At 51.1% G+C, this 18,382-nt stretch overlaps 1 protein-coding gene across 16 annotated transcripts in view; it reads right to left on the reverse strand.

Moving 5' to 3' along the window:
- The window catches only part of Rtel1 (regulator of telomere elongation helicase 1), a 47,524-nt gene extending 32,366 nt beyond the window's left edge, over window positions 1-15,158 (reverse strand). For 9 of the 16 annotated variants that reach the window (XM_023704342.1, XM_023704340.1, XM_023704339.1 and 6 more), the window contains exons 1-9: window positions 14,401-14,699; window positions 13,437-13,635; window positions 12,996-13,089; window positions 12,134-12,215; window positions 11,861-11,921; window positions 8,072-8,147; window positions 5,500-5,584; window positions 2,035-2,100; window positions 88-241 (exon numbers count right to left, since the gene is read on the reverse strand). In XM_023704342.1, the coding sequence (XP_023560110.1) occupies window positions 88-241; window positions 2,035-2,100; window positions 5,500-5,584; window positions 8,072-8,147; window positions 11,861-11,921; window positions 12,134-12,215; window positions 12,996-13,089; window positions 13,437-13,635; window positions 14,401-14,502 (919 nt within the window). In that variant the 5' untranslated portion in view covers window positions 14,503-14,699. Of the gene's footprint in view, window positions 1-87; window positions 242-2,034; window positions 2,101-2,232; window positions 2,396-5,499; window positions 5,585-8,071; window positions 8,148-11,860; window positions 11,922-12,133; window positions 12,216-12,995; window positions 13,090-13,436; window positions 13,636-14,400; window positions 14,700-15,032 lie in introns of those variants that run through there. The other 7 variants (XM_023704343.1, XM_023704344.1, XM_023704336.1 and 4 more) reach the window with 7 other exon arrangements.
- Between the last annotated feature and the right edge of the window lie 3,224 nt (window positions 15,159-18,382).

An 18,382-nucleotide genomic window follows, 5' to 3' on the forward strand; every position in this document is an offset into this window, starting at 1 on the left:
TGCCTGGCTACAGTACCTGGTGGCCCTGTCCTCTGAAAGGTCAGACCACCTCTCAACTTAACCTTTGGTTCTCAGCTGGAAACACACCTGAGCTGGTGGGGTCCATGCTGAACTCCAGCTGAAGTTCACTCTGCTGGGCCACTCTGGTCTGTTCCTCCAGAACTTGGTTGATGGCATCCAGTCCTGAAGCCACATCCCGGGGCGTCAAGTCAAAGGAAGCTGACTCCTCACACATCTTCTCCTGATGGCCCAAACACACCGTTGTCATGGTAAAGCAGGAGAGGATCAGGTATACAGGAAGTACATATGCAGAAGGTCCTGGAAGCTAACAGAAAAGCCCACAAAGCCATGACCCCTGACACTACAGCCAGCTCATATGCTGATCCAATTGACTTCAGCCCACCTAAATTTTTTTTGCTTTGTTTTATTTTCTGATATGTGGGACAGGGTCTCACTATGTAGATCCGACTTTTAGTGATTCTCCTGTTTTCAGCCTCCCAAGTGCTGGGATCACACATGTGTGCCACTATGCCCAATTTCAATTGCTATCTCAGCACGCTGTGGGGGCGGGGGGCCGGGTTGGGGCCAGCACAGCATGCTGGGGATTGAATCCAGGCTATTGTGCTCTGCTTAAGCAGGCGCTTTAGTCTGCTGAGCTATCAGGCCAGCCCCCGCCCCCAAATGTTTTTAAACCATTATTTCACTTGTATCGCCAATGCCCTTTAACTGGGAAATTTCCCATTAAAATATCTATTTAAAAAGCCAAAAGGGTGGATTAAAGCACCTGAAAGGGGCTGGGGGTTTGATCTGGCCCTGGCCCCACCCCCAGGGTACGCTAAGACAGTAGTTGAGACTGGGCATGGTGGCACACACCTGTAATCTCAGCTCTTGGGAGGCTGTAAACAGGTGGATCACTACGAGTCTGATCTAGTAGTGAGACCCTGAACACCCTATAAACCCTTCCCCCAAAAAAACCCCAAAAAACCAGAAGGGTGGCTGTGGAGATAGCTCAGCCTTCTAAGCACCTGCCTGGCAAGCGCAAGGACCCAGGTTTGATCCCCAGTACTGCATGCTGTGCCAGCCCCGGAAACCCAGGCATTCCATAAGCTGCATAGTGAGACCCTGTACCAAATAAATAAATAAGTTTAAAAAAAATTTTTTTAAAAAGAGGCCCAGGGAACTTTTTTTTTTTAATATAACTTTATTTATTTATGTATTTATTTAGTGTGTGTGTGGCCAGCTCAGCCCACTAGGGGGCGGGGCTGGCTGGCATGTGGTGCTGGGGGATTGAACCGCGGTCCCTGTGCTTTGCCAAGCTTGTTCCAAGTAGGTGCTTTAGACCACTGAGCCATCTCACCAGCCCCTAAAAAAATTTTTTAAAGCCAGAAGGTCTGGAGCACTGTACCTCTCACTGAACGTGAAGGCTGACAGTGGCCACTGCAGTCCCAGGGCACCAGGCCCTGTCATGGGGAGTCCCAACGCAGGAAGCCTTATCCCAGGCTCCAGAAAAGCTGGGCCCTGCTATCCTATGTGGCCTTTCTATAAGGCTATTCCTGGAAACGCAGCAGCTCAGAGGCAGGGATAAGGTCAATGTGGAAATGTGCTGGGAACAAAGGACAAAGGGAACCAGGAAGGTGTGCAGGGCCCACATCTGCTGCTGTAGCCACCAGTGGTGGGTAGCTCTCTCCACAGCAGCCCTCCAAGTACCAGACCTAAAGGCCTAACATCAGACAATGCAGGAAGGGTAACAGCGTACAGAGCACACAACTACAGGGCCAGGATCTCACCACTAGCCAGCCAGGACAGGGATCTGACAGGTGCCTACATTTGCACTCGAGCCTGAAGGTACACCCAAGGCCCTGCTAGCCAGCCTGCAGCCCTGGCAGAGGCGAGTGACTGCAGGACACAAGGCTGAGGAGTGGCTGGGGCTGCCGGACCCTAACAGCTGGCCCCCTAGGGTGTAGAGTTCCTCTAAAAAGGTTTGAAAATTCAGGAAAAACAGCAGGCCCTTAGTACAGATGCAACTGGACTCACCACGTTGTGAGCTTCATCAAAAATCACGACAGTCCCCTTCAGGTCAATGTTGTGTGCTTTGCGGCTCTATAAAGAAGAGGTGAAGAGAGAACAAGCTGAAGCCAGGCAGGGCAGGGTAAGCAGGAAGCTGAAGCCTGTGACGGGCAACGAACACCATGGGCACAAACCACACAAACTTTTGGCACAGAAGAAGCAGACCTCATAGCTGACCCTCAGAAGTGGCAACTGCTCAGGGCAGCAACTCTGCGAGGCCTACCCAAGGCTCACTGGCAGCTGCACACTTGCTAAGCAGTGTGCTCACATACAGCACAGAGAGCAGGTGCTGTGACACGAAGAATGGCCAAGGAAGCAGCAGCTAGGTCCTGGCCACAGCAGCGGGGCAGTCCTGGAAGTCCATTCCCCTACCTACCCACCTGGAATACACACAGGGACATTTAAATTCCAAAGTCCAGGGGCTGGTGGGATGGCTCAGTGGTCTAAAGCACCTACTTAGAACAAGCTAAGCTTAGCAAGGCACAGGGACCGCGGTTCAATCCCCCAGCACCACATGCCAGCCGGCCCTGTCCCCTGGTGGGCTGAGCTGGCCACACACACACACACACACAAATAAATAAACAAATAAAATAAATTCCAAAGTCCAGGTCCTTCTCCCACAGCCTTATGTAAACAATGGGGGGGAGGAGGCCCAGCATGAGGTGTTTATTTTTATTTTTGTCTTTTTGAGATAAAGTCTTGATGTGCAGTTCAGGCTGGCCTTGAGCTCACTTTGTAAAGCCCAGGCTGGCCTTAAACCTGCAACTATCTTGCCTCTGACTCCCAAGTGATGAGATTATAGGTGTGTACCACCATGCCCAGAAGTATTTTTAATTAACTTAATCTGGAGCTTAGTTTTCCTACAAACTGCCCTCATACATGTACAGCTGGATGGTTAACAGAGTGAATGCCACATTAGGGGCGGGAGAGATAACTCAGAGGCATAAGCATCTACCTGGCATGCACAAGGACCTGAGTTCAATCCCCAGCCCCACATGCTGTGCAGTCTCAGTCCCTAGATGCAGGCACCCACTGTGCAGTCCCAGAACTAGGTGTACTGGTGCACACCTGTAATCCCAGCACTTGGGAGGTTGAGCCAGGAGGATTTCCGCAAGTTCAAGACCAGCCTGGGGGCTATAAAAGTGAGCACAAGGCCAGCCCAAACTGCATAGGGAGACCCTGTCTAAAAAAAAAAAAAAAAAAAAAAAAAAAAGCCACATTTATCAGCTGCTCCCTGGGATAGCATGTGGAAGATTCTTCTGCTCCTCGCAGCTCTCACTCCTCGCTACTGATAGTTCCAGTGTGTGGGCCCACCATGACCTGCTTCCTGCTTCTGACAAGTCTGAAAAGTCTCTGGGCACAGGTCTTCATTTCTTGCAGTGGCACACTGTATGCACAGAGCTGTTGTACCAGCTACGCACCCATGAGCTTCAATTTGGCTTCCTGTAGAGCTCAACACTTTAAGGGGGGGTGTTACTGGGGATTGAAACTAGGGCCTGACATGCTCGCTAAGTACTCTATGCTGAGATATATCCTCAGCCTTTTATATCCAAGACAAGATCTTGCTGAATTGCCCAGGTCAGCCCCAAACTTGTGATCCTTGCCAAGTGTGGTGACACACACCTTCTCACGCCTGTCATTCAGCACTCGGGAAGCTGAGGCAGGAGGATCACTGCAAGTTCGAGACCAGCTTGGGGTACAAAGTGAGCTTGAGGCCAGCCTGAATTGCATAGTAAGACATCGTCTCAAAAAGACAAACCTGATCATTCTGTCTCAGCTTCCTGAATAGCTGGGACAACAAGTACATGATAACACACCTGTAGAGAAATACAGATAGGAAACCAAAACCTGATGAAATGGGGGAGCAGGGAACAACAGACAGAGTGCAGGAAGAGCTGCTGTCTCTCACTTATAAATCCAGGCAAGTTGGGATTTAAGGCTGCAGATAACAGTTTTTCTTGCTGGCGCCCTGTCCTTTGATCCCTTGCTTGGGATGTTACTGGCTAGCATTTGTGTGGACCTAGTGTTAGGCAAATGGTGGAAGTCAACAGAGATAGTAGTCTGTATTCACTTAGGTAATCATGCACATTCCTTAGTCTGCCTTCACCCCTCAATAAATGTGAGATGCTTCTGAGGCTCTGGGCTCACTTGGAGAGAAACTAGTCTCAGTGAGACCTCTAAAGCTACATTCACTGGGTCTTCTAGTTGCTCCTTTCAGCACAGACTCATAACATGCAACACACCTGGCCCAATTTTTAAGTGTTTTCATTAAGAACCTTGAGTGTCTGAATTAAGAAACCACAACTTATTCCAAAGCTGCAAAGACTGCCTCCTCCGTTTCTTCCAGAAGTTTTGCAGTTAGGTTTGCACAGTACAAAGGGCTACGATTCATGCTGAATTTGCGTGGTGTGTATGTCAAAAACCAGGTACTGCCTGAAGAAGGGTCTCTTGGACGGGCTTCACCGTTACCCCTATCTGTGCCTCCAAAGGCATACTGGCTCTTTAAGGCACACTCCAGGCCTGCCCTGCAAAACTGTTTTGCTCTTTCAGCGCTTTTCCATTCCCATGTGAACATTAAAATCAGCTGATTGGCTATGATGTGACTATTCCAGGTGGGGCCCAGGTCCCATGTATTTAGCAGCTCTCTGGATGCCCCCTGGGCAGCTGAAATTGAAAGCGCCAAGTAATGAAAGTCGCCCACAACTGCAGCAGATCTCACCCGCCTCCATGTCCTCAGGCTGCTCTCCAGGGGAGCAGCCCCCTCCCCCAGGACCCGCAGTCACCTCCCAGCCAGCTCCCCCTGCCCCCCCAGCATTCTCATTTACTCTGCCATATCCATGGGGGCCACCTCCCTGTTTGCTCTTACTGAACCCTGCAATACATAGTATCAGCTTGTGCAGGGTTCTCTGCTATTTCTTCCACTAGAATCCAAGCTCTGTAGCAGCCATGCTAGTTTTTTTCATGTCTGCATCTACCACGGGAATGAGCACATCAACAAAGGAATCCAGACCAGAGGACACCCACAGAGTGCTTATAAGTGAAAGGACAAGTCACCAAACTCATGGCACAAGAACCTACCTACGTTAAATGAAAGGTGCAGGTTATGAGAAGACGAACACATGCTACAGAGACACAAATGAGGAAACACTCAGGAACACAAAGGAAAATACTCAGGTTTCACCTCCAATCATCCAATCTGATAGAAAGGCTGGGCTGAGCTGTCAGAACCAAGGGCTGGCACTGGCCTGAGGCCCCAGCCTGGGTCCATCTCACTCCTGCCAGCCTGCCCACTCCCAGGCTGCTGTCACCACTGTTTCTGCCCAGAGAAACCGCAGTCTTCCCCCACGCCCGCTGCCCTGAGGGCCTGAACCAGCAAAGTCTAGACACCCCCTCGATCTCAGGAGTCATCAGACACACAGGCTGAGTCCTTACCTTGGCATCCAGCAAGTAATTGTATGGCATAAAGATGAGGTCAGCTTGCTGCTTCAGGTTCCGAGAAAGGTAGTAGGGGCACACTCTAGGAGCAAAGAAACAGAAGACCCTGTAAATGCCCACCCAGAGAGACACAGGAGGCATAGCCAGGACACAAGCCACGACACCCTCTCACTGCCGAGAAGCTCCTCTGTGCACAGGGCCTCTGAAGGGAGCTGGCATCTGAGCGGAGAACTCGTACGAGTTTTCGACTATGTGAGTGCATAACTGACTTTAAAACTGTACAAAACTAGAACAAAGCCCTAACCCTACTCCCAGCGAGTGGTCATCAGAAACACTGAGAGCATAGAAGCACTTTAAGAAATGAAGTGTGGGGGTCGGAGAGGATGGCTCAGTGGAATAAGCGCTTGCCTGGCAAGTGCAGGGGCCTGAGTTCAATCCCTGGTTCCACAAAAAAAAAAAAGTTTTCCTGTAAGCCACCATGACTAACTGCTTTCCTTTTTTCTCTTCCTCCCTCCCTCCTCTCCTCTCTTTACAGTGCTGAGGATGGACTCTACACCCTTGTGCACACTGGGCAGATGCTCTACCACTGAGCTACACACCCGCCCTGAAAGTCTGTACTATAACTCGAGTCCAGAAAGCTGTGAATAGACAGGCAGATATACTGTCCTCAGAAGGAAGGGGACCAGGCTCCAAGCGACCACCTCGAAAGACACCCATGGTACGCACTGAAGGAAGAACTCAGAGCTGGGTATGGCGATGCACGCCTGTAATCTCAGCACTCAGGAGGGTGAGGCAAGAGGACTGCCACGAGTTTGGGGCCAACCTGGACTACACAGGGAGTTCAAGGCCAGCCTGAACTACACAGTGGGACCCTGCCTCAAAAATAAATAAATAAATAAATAAATAAATTGGAACTGAGTATAATAGGTCACACCAGTAATCCCAGTACTTTGGGAAGCCAAGGCAGGAAGATTGCAAGTTCAAATCCAGCTGGGAAACTCAGTGACTTAAAAGGCCCTATCTCAAACTAAAAGAGGACTAAGGAACACAGCTTAGTGATAAAGCCCTTGGTTCAATCCCTAGTACCACAAGAAAGGGAAGCCAGGTATAGTGATGCATGCATATAACCCCAACACTTGGGAGTCTCAGTCAGGAGGGCCGCCCTAAGACTGAGGCCAGCCTGTCACAGTGATTTTAAGATGAGCCTGGATCACACAGCAACACTGCTTTTTGTTGATTTTTTTTTTTTTTTTTTCAGAAAAGAGGGGCAAGGGCCAGCCAAATAGTTCAGCAGATCCAAGTGCCTGCAAGCAGGTACAGGGGCCAGGGGTTCAATCCCTGGGCCTGGAGTGCCAGGCTCGCCCCAGCGCAGTGAGACTGCGATTGAGACTGGGCGTGGTGGCATGCACCTGTAATCCCACCACTTGTACTTGGGAGGCTGTAACCAGGAGAATCACTACAAGTCCAATCTAGTAGTGAGACCCTGAACATCCTATAGACTCTTCGCCAAAATACAAAAAATAAAAAATAAAAATAAAAATAAAAGGGGTCGGGGAGATGGCTCAGTACAATAAGCGCTTCCCTTGCAAGTGCAAAGGCCTGAGTTCAATCCTCGGTTCCACCAAAAAAAAATTAATTAATTAAAAAAAATAAAAATAAAAAGAGGGGCAAGATAGCTCAGTGGACTAAGTGCCTGCTTAGCCTAATGCAGGGACCAGGGTTCAATCCCTGGTCCCACATGCTGTGCTGGCCCAGTCCCCAGGTGCGCTGAGCAGGCCACCGAGACCAGGCATGGTGGCGCATGCCCGTGATCCCAGCTCAGGGGAGGTTGAAAACAGGAGGATCACTACAAGTCCAAGCTGTGTAGTGAGATACTGTACCAAATACATAAAAAACCAAAAGCAAAAACAAAGCAAAACAAAAAGTAAAAAGTGGGGCCAGGGAGATGGCTCAGTGGAATAAGCGCTTCCCTGGCAAGCACCAGGGCCTGAGTTCAATCCCCAGTTTCACCAAAAAAAAAAAAAAAAAAAAAAAAGTTGAAAGACCATGTGTGTACTTCTACACATGGACAGCTGGGTTTGGTGGTGCACACTGTAATCCCAGCACTTGGGGACTTAGACAGAAGGGTCACTGCGAGTTTGAGGCCAGCTGGGCTACACAGCAAGGTGAAGGCCAGTTTGAACTACACAGGGAGACCCTGTCTCAAAAAACTTAAAAAACAAAACAAAACTCGTGGGCTGGGGAGGCGGCTCAGTGGAATAATCGCTTCCCTGGCAAGTGCAATGGCCTGAGTTCAATCCCCGGTTCCGCTAAAAAAAACCAAAAAACCAACTCCCTCCCCCCGTGCAAAAAAAAAAAAAACAAACAAACAATACCCAGACACTGCTCACTTAGAATTAGGCTGAAAACTGAAAGGAAATGGTGTCATTTCTTCACTTCATATTTCTCAAAACTAATTCGATTTTCATACCAACTGTTAGTTTTGTACAAAGAACATATCCATGGCTCTCTTCTCATTAGAGTCCACTGTGACAAGACATGATAGCCACGGCTGCGGGAGGGAACTCACTTGTGCTTGCTTCCTCTCTTGACCAGGTCCTCAATGTCCAGTATAGGGGTAACCAGCTCCTGTTCCATGCTTTTTTCTGCAGATGAGATACAGGTAAACACACCCTTAGGGTCCAAGCTCAGTGTCCTCAGATGCCCAGGACAGAGCGCTCCTATGTAGCAGGTGGAGTGACACTACTACCTATACATGTACCAGAAAACCCCTGCTTGGTAGGTTGCATTTCCTAGGGAACTGCCCCCACAAAAAGACCCTGAGGAAGTTTTGCTCTGCACTGCGGGAGGCAGAACCAGTCTGAAGCAAAGCATCAATACCATAGACAGACACCAACACCATCGTAAGACTGCAAGCATCCTCTGCTCCTACATACAAGTCAGGACCCGAGTGGCTACCCCCAGGCCCTACGCCCACCTCCTGGAGCAAGAGGGGGGAGAGCCCAAACCTTGTCATTGAGAAGCAGGGAGAGTGTGTTCCTACTAGCAGAACTCCTCCAGCTCCCACTGATCGACAGACCCGCCTGGAGAAAAGCTGTGCCTGCCAGCTATGCTGGCAAAGCAAGGGCCAAGGCGGGACACAGGCAGTCAGAGGGAAGGGCAGGGCCAGTCTAGGCTGAGCCTGTCCTGCCTGTTCCAGCACATCACTAAGCTGTAGAAGCCTTCATTTCAGGACAGCAGCTTGCAAATGGGCACTACCATGGGGACCCAAGGCAGAAAGAAACCTAGAGGATGTGCTGCCATAGCGCAGGGGCCAGGGGCCAAACTAGTCACAGAATTCTTCGGGGTGCAAATGCAGCAACTCCTGGACCTCATACTCTCGTGGGGCAGTGCCAGCACTGTCTTAGGGCAGCCAAATACAGAAACCACCCTGCCCTCCAGCTTCTGCACCACTGCGGCAATTTGAAGCCTGTTCCAGGAAGGGCCAGGCTCCCTTGGGACAGAACTGAGGCCCAGTCCTTAACTGCAGAGACCAACACACACACGCACACATACCCCCTTCCTAACAGTGACATAGAACAGGGAGGGAAGTAGGAGCACTCCCTTAGCAGCACCATAGCAACAGATCAGCCAATCAGCACAGACTGCAGCAGCTCACCATAATTCCTGGGCAGAGAGCTGAGCAAGGGGGGCAACACAGAGAAGAGGTTAGGAAGAAAGGCGACACATAAAGAGAGGGGTGTGCAGGGCTGCCCCAGGCCCCCACCCCAGGTAACTCCTGGGTGGAGGCACAGCCTAGTGCTTCTGTTCCCCCTTCGAATCTTCACAGGGAGCAGCCAGACAGCATCCCGGCTCTCCACCCGTCTCCTCTTGCGTCTGCAAGACAGGCCACCCTTTCCTCTCAGATCCTTCCTTGGGCTGCAGCCCATTCCAAACACAGCCAGGACTTGGCAACTGCTGGAGACATAGCCTCACAGCCCACCACAGCAGGCACAGCAAAGACGGTACAGCTCACAGCGAGGCCACCTCCCTCCAGACGGAACAGTGAGGAGCTGAGGCCATGGCAGAGTTGCAGCTCTTAGGTCTGAGGTCAGACAGAGCCCGAATCTATCAGACCACCTGGACAGCTTATCTTCTCTGCCGTGAGAAACCCAGGACCACGAGATGGGGTGACCGCCGAGGAGCAGGCACACGCACCCCCACTATAAGGAGGCTCTACTGCTGTGAGGCCAAAGTCCCCCCAGCCCTAGAGACTCTCAAGTGAAGGACAGTGTGGACAAACAAGGGCACAGTCCCAGGTTCACAGGCAGAAGCTGGCTGGGGCCACTGCCATGAGGGCCACACCAGGGCCTCTGGCACAACGCAAGCACCTGAGCCACTTCCTTTGCCAGAGCCGAGACAACAGAGGCAGCCAGGGTGAGCAAAGGGGACAACTGTATCAAACAAGTACAGGTGTAGTGTCAGGGGCCAGGCAGGAGAGGGCGCCAGATGGGAAAGGTGCAAACAGAGGGATGGACAAGGTGAGGGGAAAGACCCTGCACGTCTCGAGACACCCAGGGGCGAGACACAATGGACGGAGCCACACGGACGCTAGTCTCCCGCCAGAGGCCAGGACAGTGGCCACACAGCAGCCCCCATTTAGGCCACAGGGTCATGCTCAGTATCCCCTGTGCACCCCCTACAGCCCAGATACCCGCTACTTTTGGAGGCCTAAAGACACCCAGGAGGCCTTCCTTCCTTCCAGGGAAGCCAAAAAAGACAAGAAATGACAACTGTAGGAGTTTCCCAACAGCATGTCTGGCAAGCCAGACCAGACTGGCCAGGTCCAAGTCACTGAAGCCAAAGGGGATGGCTTCTGGGCCCCTGGGGGCACAGTACAGATGTCCAGCTTCTTAGGAACACCCAGCAGGCCTGGACGATCATATATTGAGGTGACTGAGGGTCCTTGATGTCATCAGACCAAAACACAACAAGGACGGCAATGAAGAACATACCACCAGGGGGGCTAAAGTCCATGCTCCATCCTGTCTCTCCAAGGGGCAGAAAACTGGCACACCTGGCAGGGGGTTAAGGACCCCCAGTGCTGCCTGTGGCCTGAACACTACTGGCAGCTCCAGGGGCCTCCGCTCTTGTGTACCAGGCATCCAGTGAACATCAGAGCTGACAACAGACCACCAACACCTCACATATGACCTGGGCTGAATCACCTGAGCCCTAGCACACCACAATAGAACCTCAGTCCAAATCTTGGGGCAGAAAAGAAAACAGAGGAAACCCCCAGCCATACACCCAACATGTACATGTCCAACCCCTGAGGTTGCAGGAGATGGGAGGCTGCACAACAGGCTCAGCTTACCCTATCAGTGTCTTTGAAGGCCTGTGACAAGCCCTAGAAGCCCTTGATGGAAATGGGGGGTAGTCTCACACGGGTGAGAAGGCACTGCTCTGGAAAAAGGGCACTGGTGTCAACCTTCTGCTCTGGGTCTTCATAGGCTATGGGCACATGTAGTCACTAGGGCTACCTGCTGTCATTATCCATGAGCTCACTCTATCTCTGGATGAGGTCACCTCTGAGGTCATACCCAGTCTAGGAGGGACTCAAAGACAGCAGAGCCATACTGTATGATAAGTAACACAGAGGGGTGTGACTTATCACAGCAAAGTCAGCAAAGGGACAAGATGCATGGGGTAAAGTTAGGGGGATGTAGATGTGCTTCAGTTGTCATTTATGACCCATGATAACACACACAAAATGTTGTTAACTAGAAAACTCAGACTTGGCACCTGGCACTTAAGGAAGCGTGACAGAGGCAATCCAGAGTACTAAGGTCCAGGTCCTAGCATCCCAGGTGGGAAAGAAAGCAGGTGATTTTTTTTGGACACACAGGTTAGGTGTAAGAGAGCCTTCTTTTTTTTGGTATTGGGGATTGAACTTCAGACCTTGTGCTCGCCAGGCAAGCGCCTAAGCTGCTGAGCTATGTCTCTGGCCCCAAGACGATGACAACCCTCCCCAAATGCAAGTTCTCAGATATCAGACAAGAACCAGACAGCCAATAGGCCACTTGCTGTGTGAGCTGGTGCAATTCAGGTGACCCCCTCAGGTCAGAGGACAGTGGCCAGGTACACCACAATCCTGGCTGTCCAAACATGGTAAAGAGGGCCAGGGAGATGGCTCAGTAAAATAAGCGTTTCCCTGGCAAGTGTGAGGGCCTGAGTTCAATCCCCAGTTCCACAAAAAAAAAAAAGGTAAAGCAAGCAGGCTGCGATGCCACTAAACTGGCACCAGGAGCCTCCACATGGCTCATTTGATCCTGTTGTGCATCTCTCTCCAGGAGGAGCTCCTAGGGGCTGCTCTTACCTTCAACATTGTTGTAAAAATGACAGGAACGACTTGCCACCTTCTTTCGACACAAGTGGATCTGCAAGAGGAGGGCAGAGTACAGAGCTGAAGCAGTGGCCAAGGAAGGATGCACCTACGCCCCAGCCTTCACTAGGTCCTCCTCCACACCCCTCCCCATCCACTTTCGGGCACAGAGGTCAGCACAGACTGGGGCACAGCTGGAGCCGCAAAAGCCCAGGTAGCACCCGTCCAGCAGAACCGTAGTGATGGGGCGGATCCCGAGGCACCCACCTGCATGTGGTTACTCTCCTGCTTCTTCACCTCTGGGTGAATGCACAGCTGTTCCCGAGAGCCCAGCACACACACCCTGGGCCTGGCAGAAGAGAGTGCTAAGGATCAAGGAGGAACTGCCTCCAAGTAAAACAGATGGGACCATGGTCTGGTCCAATAGCACAAGCCATGTGGAAATACATGGCTTGACAAGCAGAAACTTGACAGGCAGAGGGAACAAAGTGGCTGGACTGTGGCCCAGAGTTGGGACAGGAGCAGGAGGCAAGGCAGGAAAAACTGCCAGTGGGAGAGCAACACACTGTGCAAGCTCCTTCACACGAAGCCAGGGCAAGATACCAAGATTAAGCTGAATTCTAGCAAAGGACAGACCCTCCTCTCTTCAGGAGTAAAGCCTCCCCAACAGTCCTGATTGCCCACAGCCCTGTAAAGAGCTGGAGTGCCAGCTCACAGACAGCCATAAGCTCAAAGTTGCTTTCTTACAAGTAATGACCACCAGAACCTGCCCAGCCTTCACTCTCACTCCACACCGGACACTACACATCTTGCGGTGGATCATTTATCACCATGCAACTAAACTGCACGCGGGCAGCTGGGCTGAGGACCCCACTAGATGCAAAGCACATTTTTCAATAACTGAAGCAGGGGGCTGGTGAGATGGCTCAGTGGTCTAAAGCACCTTCTTAGAACAAGCTTGGCAAAGCACAGGGACAGCGGTTCAATCCCCCAGCACCACATGCCAGCCAGCCCCGCCCCCTGGTGGGCTGAGCTGGCCACACACACACACACACACACACACACATAATAAATAAATTTTAAAAAATAAAATAAAATAACTGAAGCAGGCAGGAGCCTGCCGACCCACCGGTAGGCAGTGTTCCGAAGCTCGCTGATCACCTGTGTGAGCTGCGAGTGGGTCCTGGAAGCATAGATGATCTTCGGGACATCTGTGTAGCAAGCTGCTGAGGTACAAGGAGGCACAGAAAGGGTGGCTCTAAGGCAACGTCCTCGTGTGTGTTTAACAGGCAGGATTGTGCTAACTCAGCCCCTAAACAGCACAAAACTGACACCCAGACAGTCACTTCCCAGAAATGGGTGAAGTGGCTGCCACGGTGCCCTAGTTCCAGGGAAAAGCTCTGACCTCGTATTTATACCCACAATAGTGAGAAGTGATATAAATGCTGCAATATTCTCCTTATTCTACTCTGCTCCAGAGGTGGCAAAAGCCAAGATGAAGGTCCCCCACTCCATCCACCCCTTTTCATCCCCACACAAAGACAAGAGAGACTGAGAAAAGTAGGGTCACCTATGGGGTCTCCATCAGGAACAGCGGTACTCCCCCAGGATGGCAAGCCCAGATCAGGAAAAAGCCCTCCTTGTGCTCTCTCAGCAATCTTGCGGGCAGAGACAGAGTCCCGGAGATGTTCCCGCCAGGCTAGCGTGGTGCAGAGGAGGCAGAGTGTCTTCCCTGTGCCTGTAGGGCTCTCCAAGAGGCCGTTCACTTTCTGAATGAGGGAGGCAGGGAGGCATGAGACCACACCACTAACCCTGAGACAAGCCCAGCAACCAGTGGAACAGATTGCCTCAAAAACCCCACGGGAGGTGGATTAATTCATGTGATATTTTCCGCTGTAGTCCTAAAAGCTACAGGTTAATTCAGCCCTCATTAGCAAACCATTTACAAAGCATTACCCAAAATGGGACTACTTTTCAGCATAATATAAATAGTAAGATGACTAATTAAGTGTCAAGTCTCAAAATAGGAAACTGTTCTGCAATTCTGAACCCAGGCATTTACCTTGTCCTATCTAAACAGTATCTGATGTCCTATATATGAGCTCGAAACTTGGTGGGGAAATGAACAGGGTATAAGAGGCACCCCAAGAAACTCAGTAGGAAGCCACCTGACCCCTTCCATTTATCTGCACACCCCTAAAGTTCAGAGACACTCCCAAAGTGAAAGATGACTTTCTATGATGCTTCTCAATACTGAAACACTTCCTCCAGATCCCCAAATGATGGCCACTCCACAACCATCAACCTTGGCTCAAATGCCACCTTCTCAGAACAGCCAGCCCTCTAGTCACTGCCAACCCCTCACCATTTAGAATGGTTTTTTTTTTAACCATTTGATGTCATCTCTCCCACCTATAAGATCAATTTATGACAGCATTCAGAGCCTGGCTGGACTGGGTGTAGAGTTGGTGTGTATGTACTTTGCTTCAGCCAACCCATCGCTGGGACAAATTCCTCAGGTCCTGCAGGTTTACCTTCTGCAAACATTCCAGAACCTTGCTCATGTACTCCCGCTGGCACTGGTAAGGCTGGAAAGGGAAATCCACCGTCACACCATTCAAGACTATCTTGGGCATATCGGCCTGTTCTCAGGAGGCCACAGCGATTGGGTCAAGTGCAGGCTGTTCGTGTCGGTGCAACAAACCCCTTCTGGCGTTCTCTCTGACCATCTCAGGAGCTCAGCGACGCAACTCGGCGCGCAGCACTGAGACACAGCACTGCTCTCCGCGAAATCCCTGCAAAGCACAAAGACACTTCGCCAGTTTTTTAGAACGCCCCCTCCCCCCCCGGGGAGAAAATGAGACAAAACTCGGTCCTACTCGGATTTGGCTCCCCGAAACAGGAGCCAAACAAGGACACGTTCTATGCGCTTTAAGCAAAGTCATTCAAACAATGCAAAACCGTGCAGCCCGGAGCAATCAATCTTTCTAGGCCTCTGTCAAGTGTGGAAGCTGCGACTGCCGAACGAAAGCCCAAAGACCGGCGCCCCGCGAGCAGCGCATCACCCGCAGCGAGGCCCGCAGCGAGGCCCGCGGCGAGCCCGAGCCGTGGCTCCGCCCAGGAACCGCTCCAACAATGCACCAGCGGTAGGACTTCCGCGACTCACAACCCCCTTGTCTCCGCGGGGAGCTCCTCCACAATCTAGGCTTCTGCAGAACCCAGGTTTTGTGGAACACAACCGACCCTGGCAGCCCGTGTGCCCTCCACCGCCAGCGGATTCAAACTTCGCGGGAGGGGGCGCGTAGCGGGCACCGAACAGGCTGCACTTCCGCCCTGACTTCCGGTCCTCGGCTCAGCGCTCCGGGCGGAAACCGTTCCCTCGAGATGGCCGTCCTGTGTTCTCAAGTTCCTGCGGACTTTGGCGCGGGCTGGGCCGGGCCCTTGCGTAAACAGCCCCTGCGTCTCCCAAAGCCTGGCCCATCTTCCGGCCCCACACGGTCCCCGCTAGGGTCTCCATCCCTTTACCACTTCGCTCGTCCACGCCACGCAACTGCGCAGTTGCTGAGCTTCCTGCCCGTGCTGTTCAAGAGGCATCTTCTTACTCTTTGGAATTTGAGCCGCTCGCTCGGTTTCCCCGAAATCCACAAATGGAGCTGCGTGGCCAGAACCGACGCGGGAGAGTCCCCACCACCTCCTCTCCTTAGGGTCCCCTCGGTCCAGCCTCTTGTCTAGTCCGTGTATGGCTTACTGTTACGTAGTTGCGTAATTACTTGTGGTTGTGCAGGCATGGGTGAAAGTTTACAGCGTGTGGAGGCCTCAGTCCATCAGTGGCTGGCCCCAAGGCGGAGCTAACGTGGAAGAGGGCATCGCAAAGGAGAGCAGTTCGTCGCACACAAGGACAACAAAAGCAAAGGTCAGAGAAGCCAAGCCCCTTTTTGTCCTTTATATTGTATCCGGGATACAGGGATTAGGACGGTGCCAAATCAATCAGACTGATTTAGTAATCACTCGCCCTTAATCCTAGCATTACATCATGAATCATTCGCACACTCAGATCCAGCCACCTCTGAAAAAACTCACCTATGACTGCATGAGGCTTTGGGGGACCATCTAGACACAAGTGGCCAGGGAGGGCCTCTCTGAATCCTTGGCACCTGGAACGAGCGGACAATCAGAAGGGGGACCTAGGGAAGAGAGGCAGCACAGTCCCTGAGGTTAAGTTAGTCTCACAGTCAGAGATATTTGTACCTGGCCACCCTAAAAGGCACCACGACTCTCCATGGTACTCAGGTATTTCCTGGCTGATAATGTGTGTGCTGAAGTTGGCCCATGCTTGTGTGCCCGAGGTCAGGCTTGGGGAAGCCCCTGCCATACTGTATCACCATGCTCCTGCTCCAGTCTATCTCAGGCCCTCTCAGTTCTTGGTCAGGAGTTACAGAAGATGAGGTAAGGCACACATACTTGGATGTGCACAGCCTCCGTGTGTGCACTGACATCTATCTTCCTGGTGATCTCTGAGAACAATTCCTTCATTATCTGCCTTTTCTATGTTACCAAGTAGTTACTAGATTACTCAAAGCCTGAAAAAGAGCCAAGAATCCCACTCTTCACCTCTTCACCAACCATCTTCTGAAAGCAGGGGTGTTCACCAACTAGAGGACTAAGGAAGAAGAGTACAAGAGCCAGAGACTTGGCAACTTGCTGAGGCAGATCAGAGCTGAGGATTCTGAGACCCGGAACCCACTGCTGAGCTGCCTGGGTCATGGCAAGGTGATTCTGGCTTGAACCACAGATGAAGACTCTAAGACTGCAGTCTCCCATAAAATACAACACATAAAAGCCGTCCTGTCAAACCTAACCTGAGTTACAGAAGAGGAGAGGATGGAGAAAGCAAAATTGATGACAGAAAGCCACACTCCACAGACAAACCCATTTCAACCAAGTCAACAAACTTGAATTAAGCATTTGCTCTGGTAGACAAAATGTCACCTAGACAGGGTAGAAGTGGCTGGTTACCCAACTTTGTGCTATAAACTGTTGAATACAATGAAGGGAAATACAAGAAAGTATTGGCCTCAACTAGAAGCCAGAGAAGGCTGCCCTGAAGATTGGTGTGGGAAAAGTCATAATACAGGTGCTGGGAGAATCTAAGAGGTAACTCGAAAGTGACAGGCTCTCCAGGGTAAGGAGATCACAGAGGATAATAAAGCCAGATCAAGGAGCGGAAGTAGGGCTGGGGAGATGGCTCAGTAGAATAAGCGCTCCCCTGGCCAGTGCAAGGGCCTGAGTTCAATCCCCAGTTCCGGAAAAAAAAAAAAAAACATTTGTTTCCATGGGGCGCCTGCTCCAGTCAAGCATGAAATAAACTCTGCCTTGTAGGTGTCTGGGAGGTTGCAGAAGATGTAAAGGGAGGATTTTGTGCAGATGGATGAAAAGAAGTCTGCATCTGACTCTAAGAGCCTCCCCAGTGTCCACTGATCCTGGGGTTTTGGGGTTTTCATCCTGGCCCGGGACCTCCCGAGCTCCTGTCCTTATACTGCTGACTGACCACCAGCCCCAACACATAGGAAGCACTTGGCAGGCATTTCTGGGATGACTGTGTCCTGGGGAGGGTGCTGGTGATAGGTAGGGCTCCTGCTATAAAAGTTTAGTGTTTTGGGAGATCTCTGAGGCAGGTCTTACTTATAAACTCCAAGTTCACAAATAAACATCTTTGAATGTAGCTCAGTGGCAGATTTTCTGCCTAGCATGTATGAAGTCTGGGTTCAATCCCCAGTACTGCCAAAAATAAAATGAATATTCACAAATAAACATCTTTGAATGGTTTGCTTGTGAACTTTCTGCAGTTGATCTCAGTAACAAGTCAAAATCTGCTCACCCTATGGCACCATTATGAGGCAAACATTCATTGTAGCTACTATGTGCATTACCTGTGTGCACCTCCTGCATTCTTGGCAATATTCCAGGGGCCTCCTACACAACTGGTTTCCATGGCCAAGACGTGGATATCAGAGGACATGCAACAGGGAGATGGATATGACTGAAATATATTGCACACATTGAAACCTAATATTTTGTCACATTAAGAGCTGATAATAATAAGTTGGGGGTTGCTTCTTAAGGTGAGTCCTAGCCTCTAGTCTTTTGAACCTGCCTGGGCAAGAGAAGACTGGGGGACTACAGGGATCAGAAGGGATGTTCCTTTTGATCCTAGCACCTGTGTTCCAGTACTTAGAACATAGTCCCTCTGAAGAACACTGACATTAACCAGCAATAGTTGGTGACCAATTCAGGAGACACAGTTGCTTCCACTGGGATCACCACTGTAATAAGCTAGGTGTGGTGGTATACACCTGTAATCCCAGGGCTCTGGAAGGCTGAGGCAGGAGGATTGCAAATTTGAGTCCAGCCTGGGAAACCTAGTGACAAGTGAGATCCTGTCTCAAAATTTAAAACTGAAAAATGGCTGGGGATGTAGTTCAATGCAAAAGCCCTGGGTTCAATCGCCAGTCCAAA

This window comes from Octodon degus, unplaced genomic scaffold, assembly GCF_000260255.1.
Source record: "Octodon degus isolate 3935 unplaced genomic scaffold, OctDeg1.0 scaffold00194, whole genome shotgun sequence".
In the NCBI taxonomy this organism is placed as follows: Eukaryota; Metazoa; Chordata; class Mammalia; order Rodentia; family Octodontidae; genus Octodon; species Octodon degus.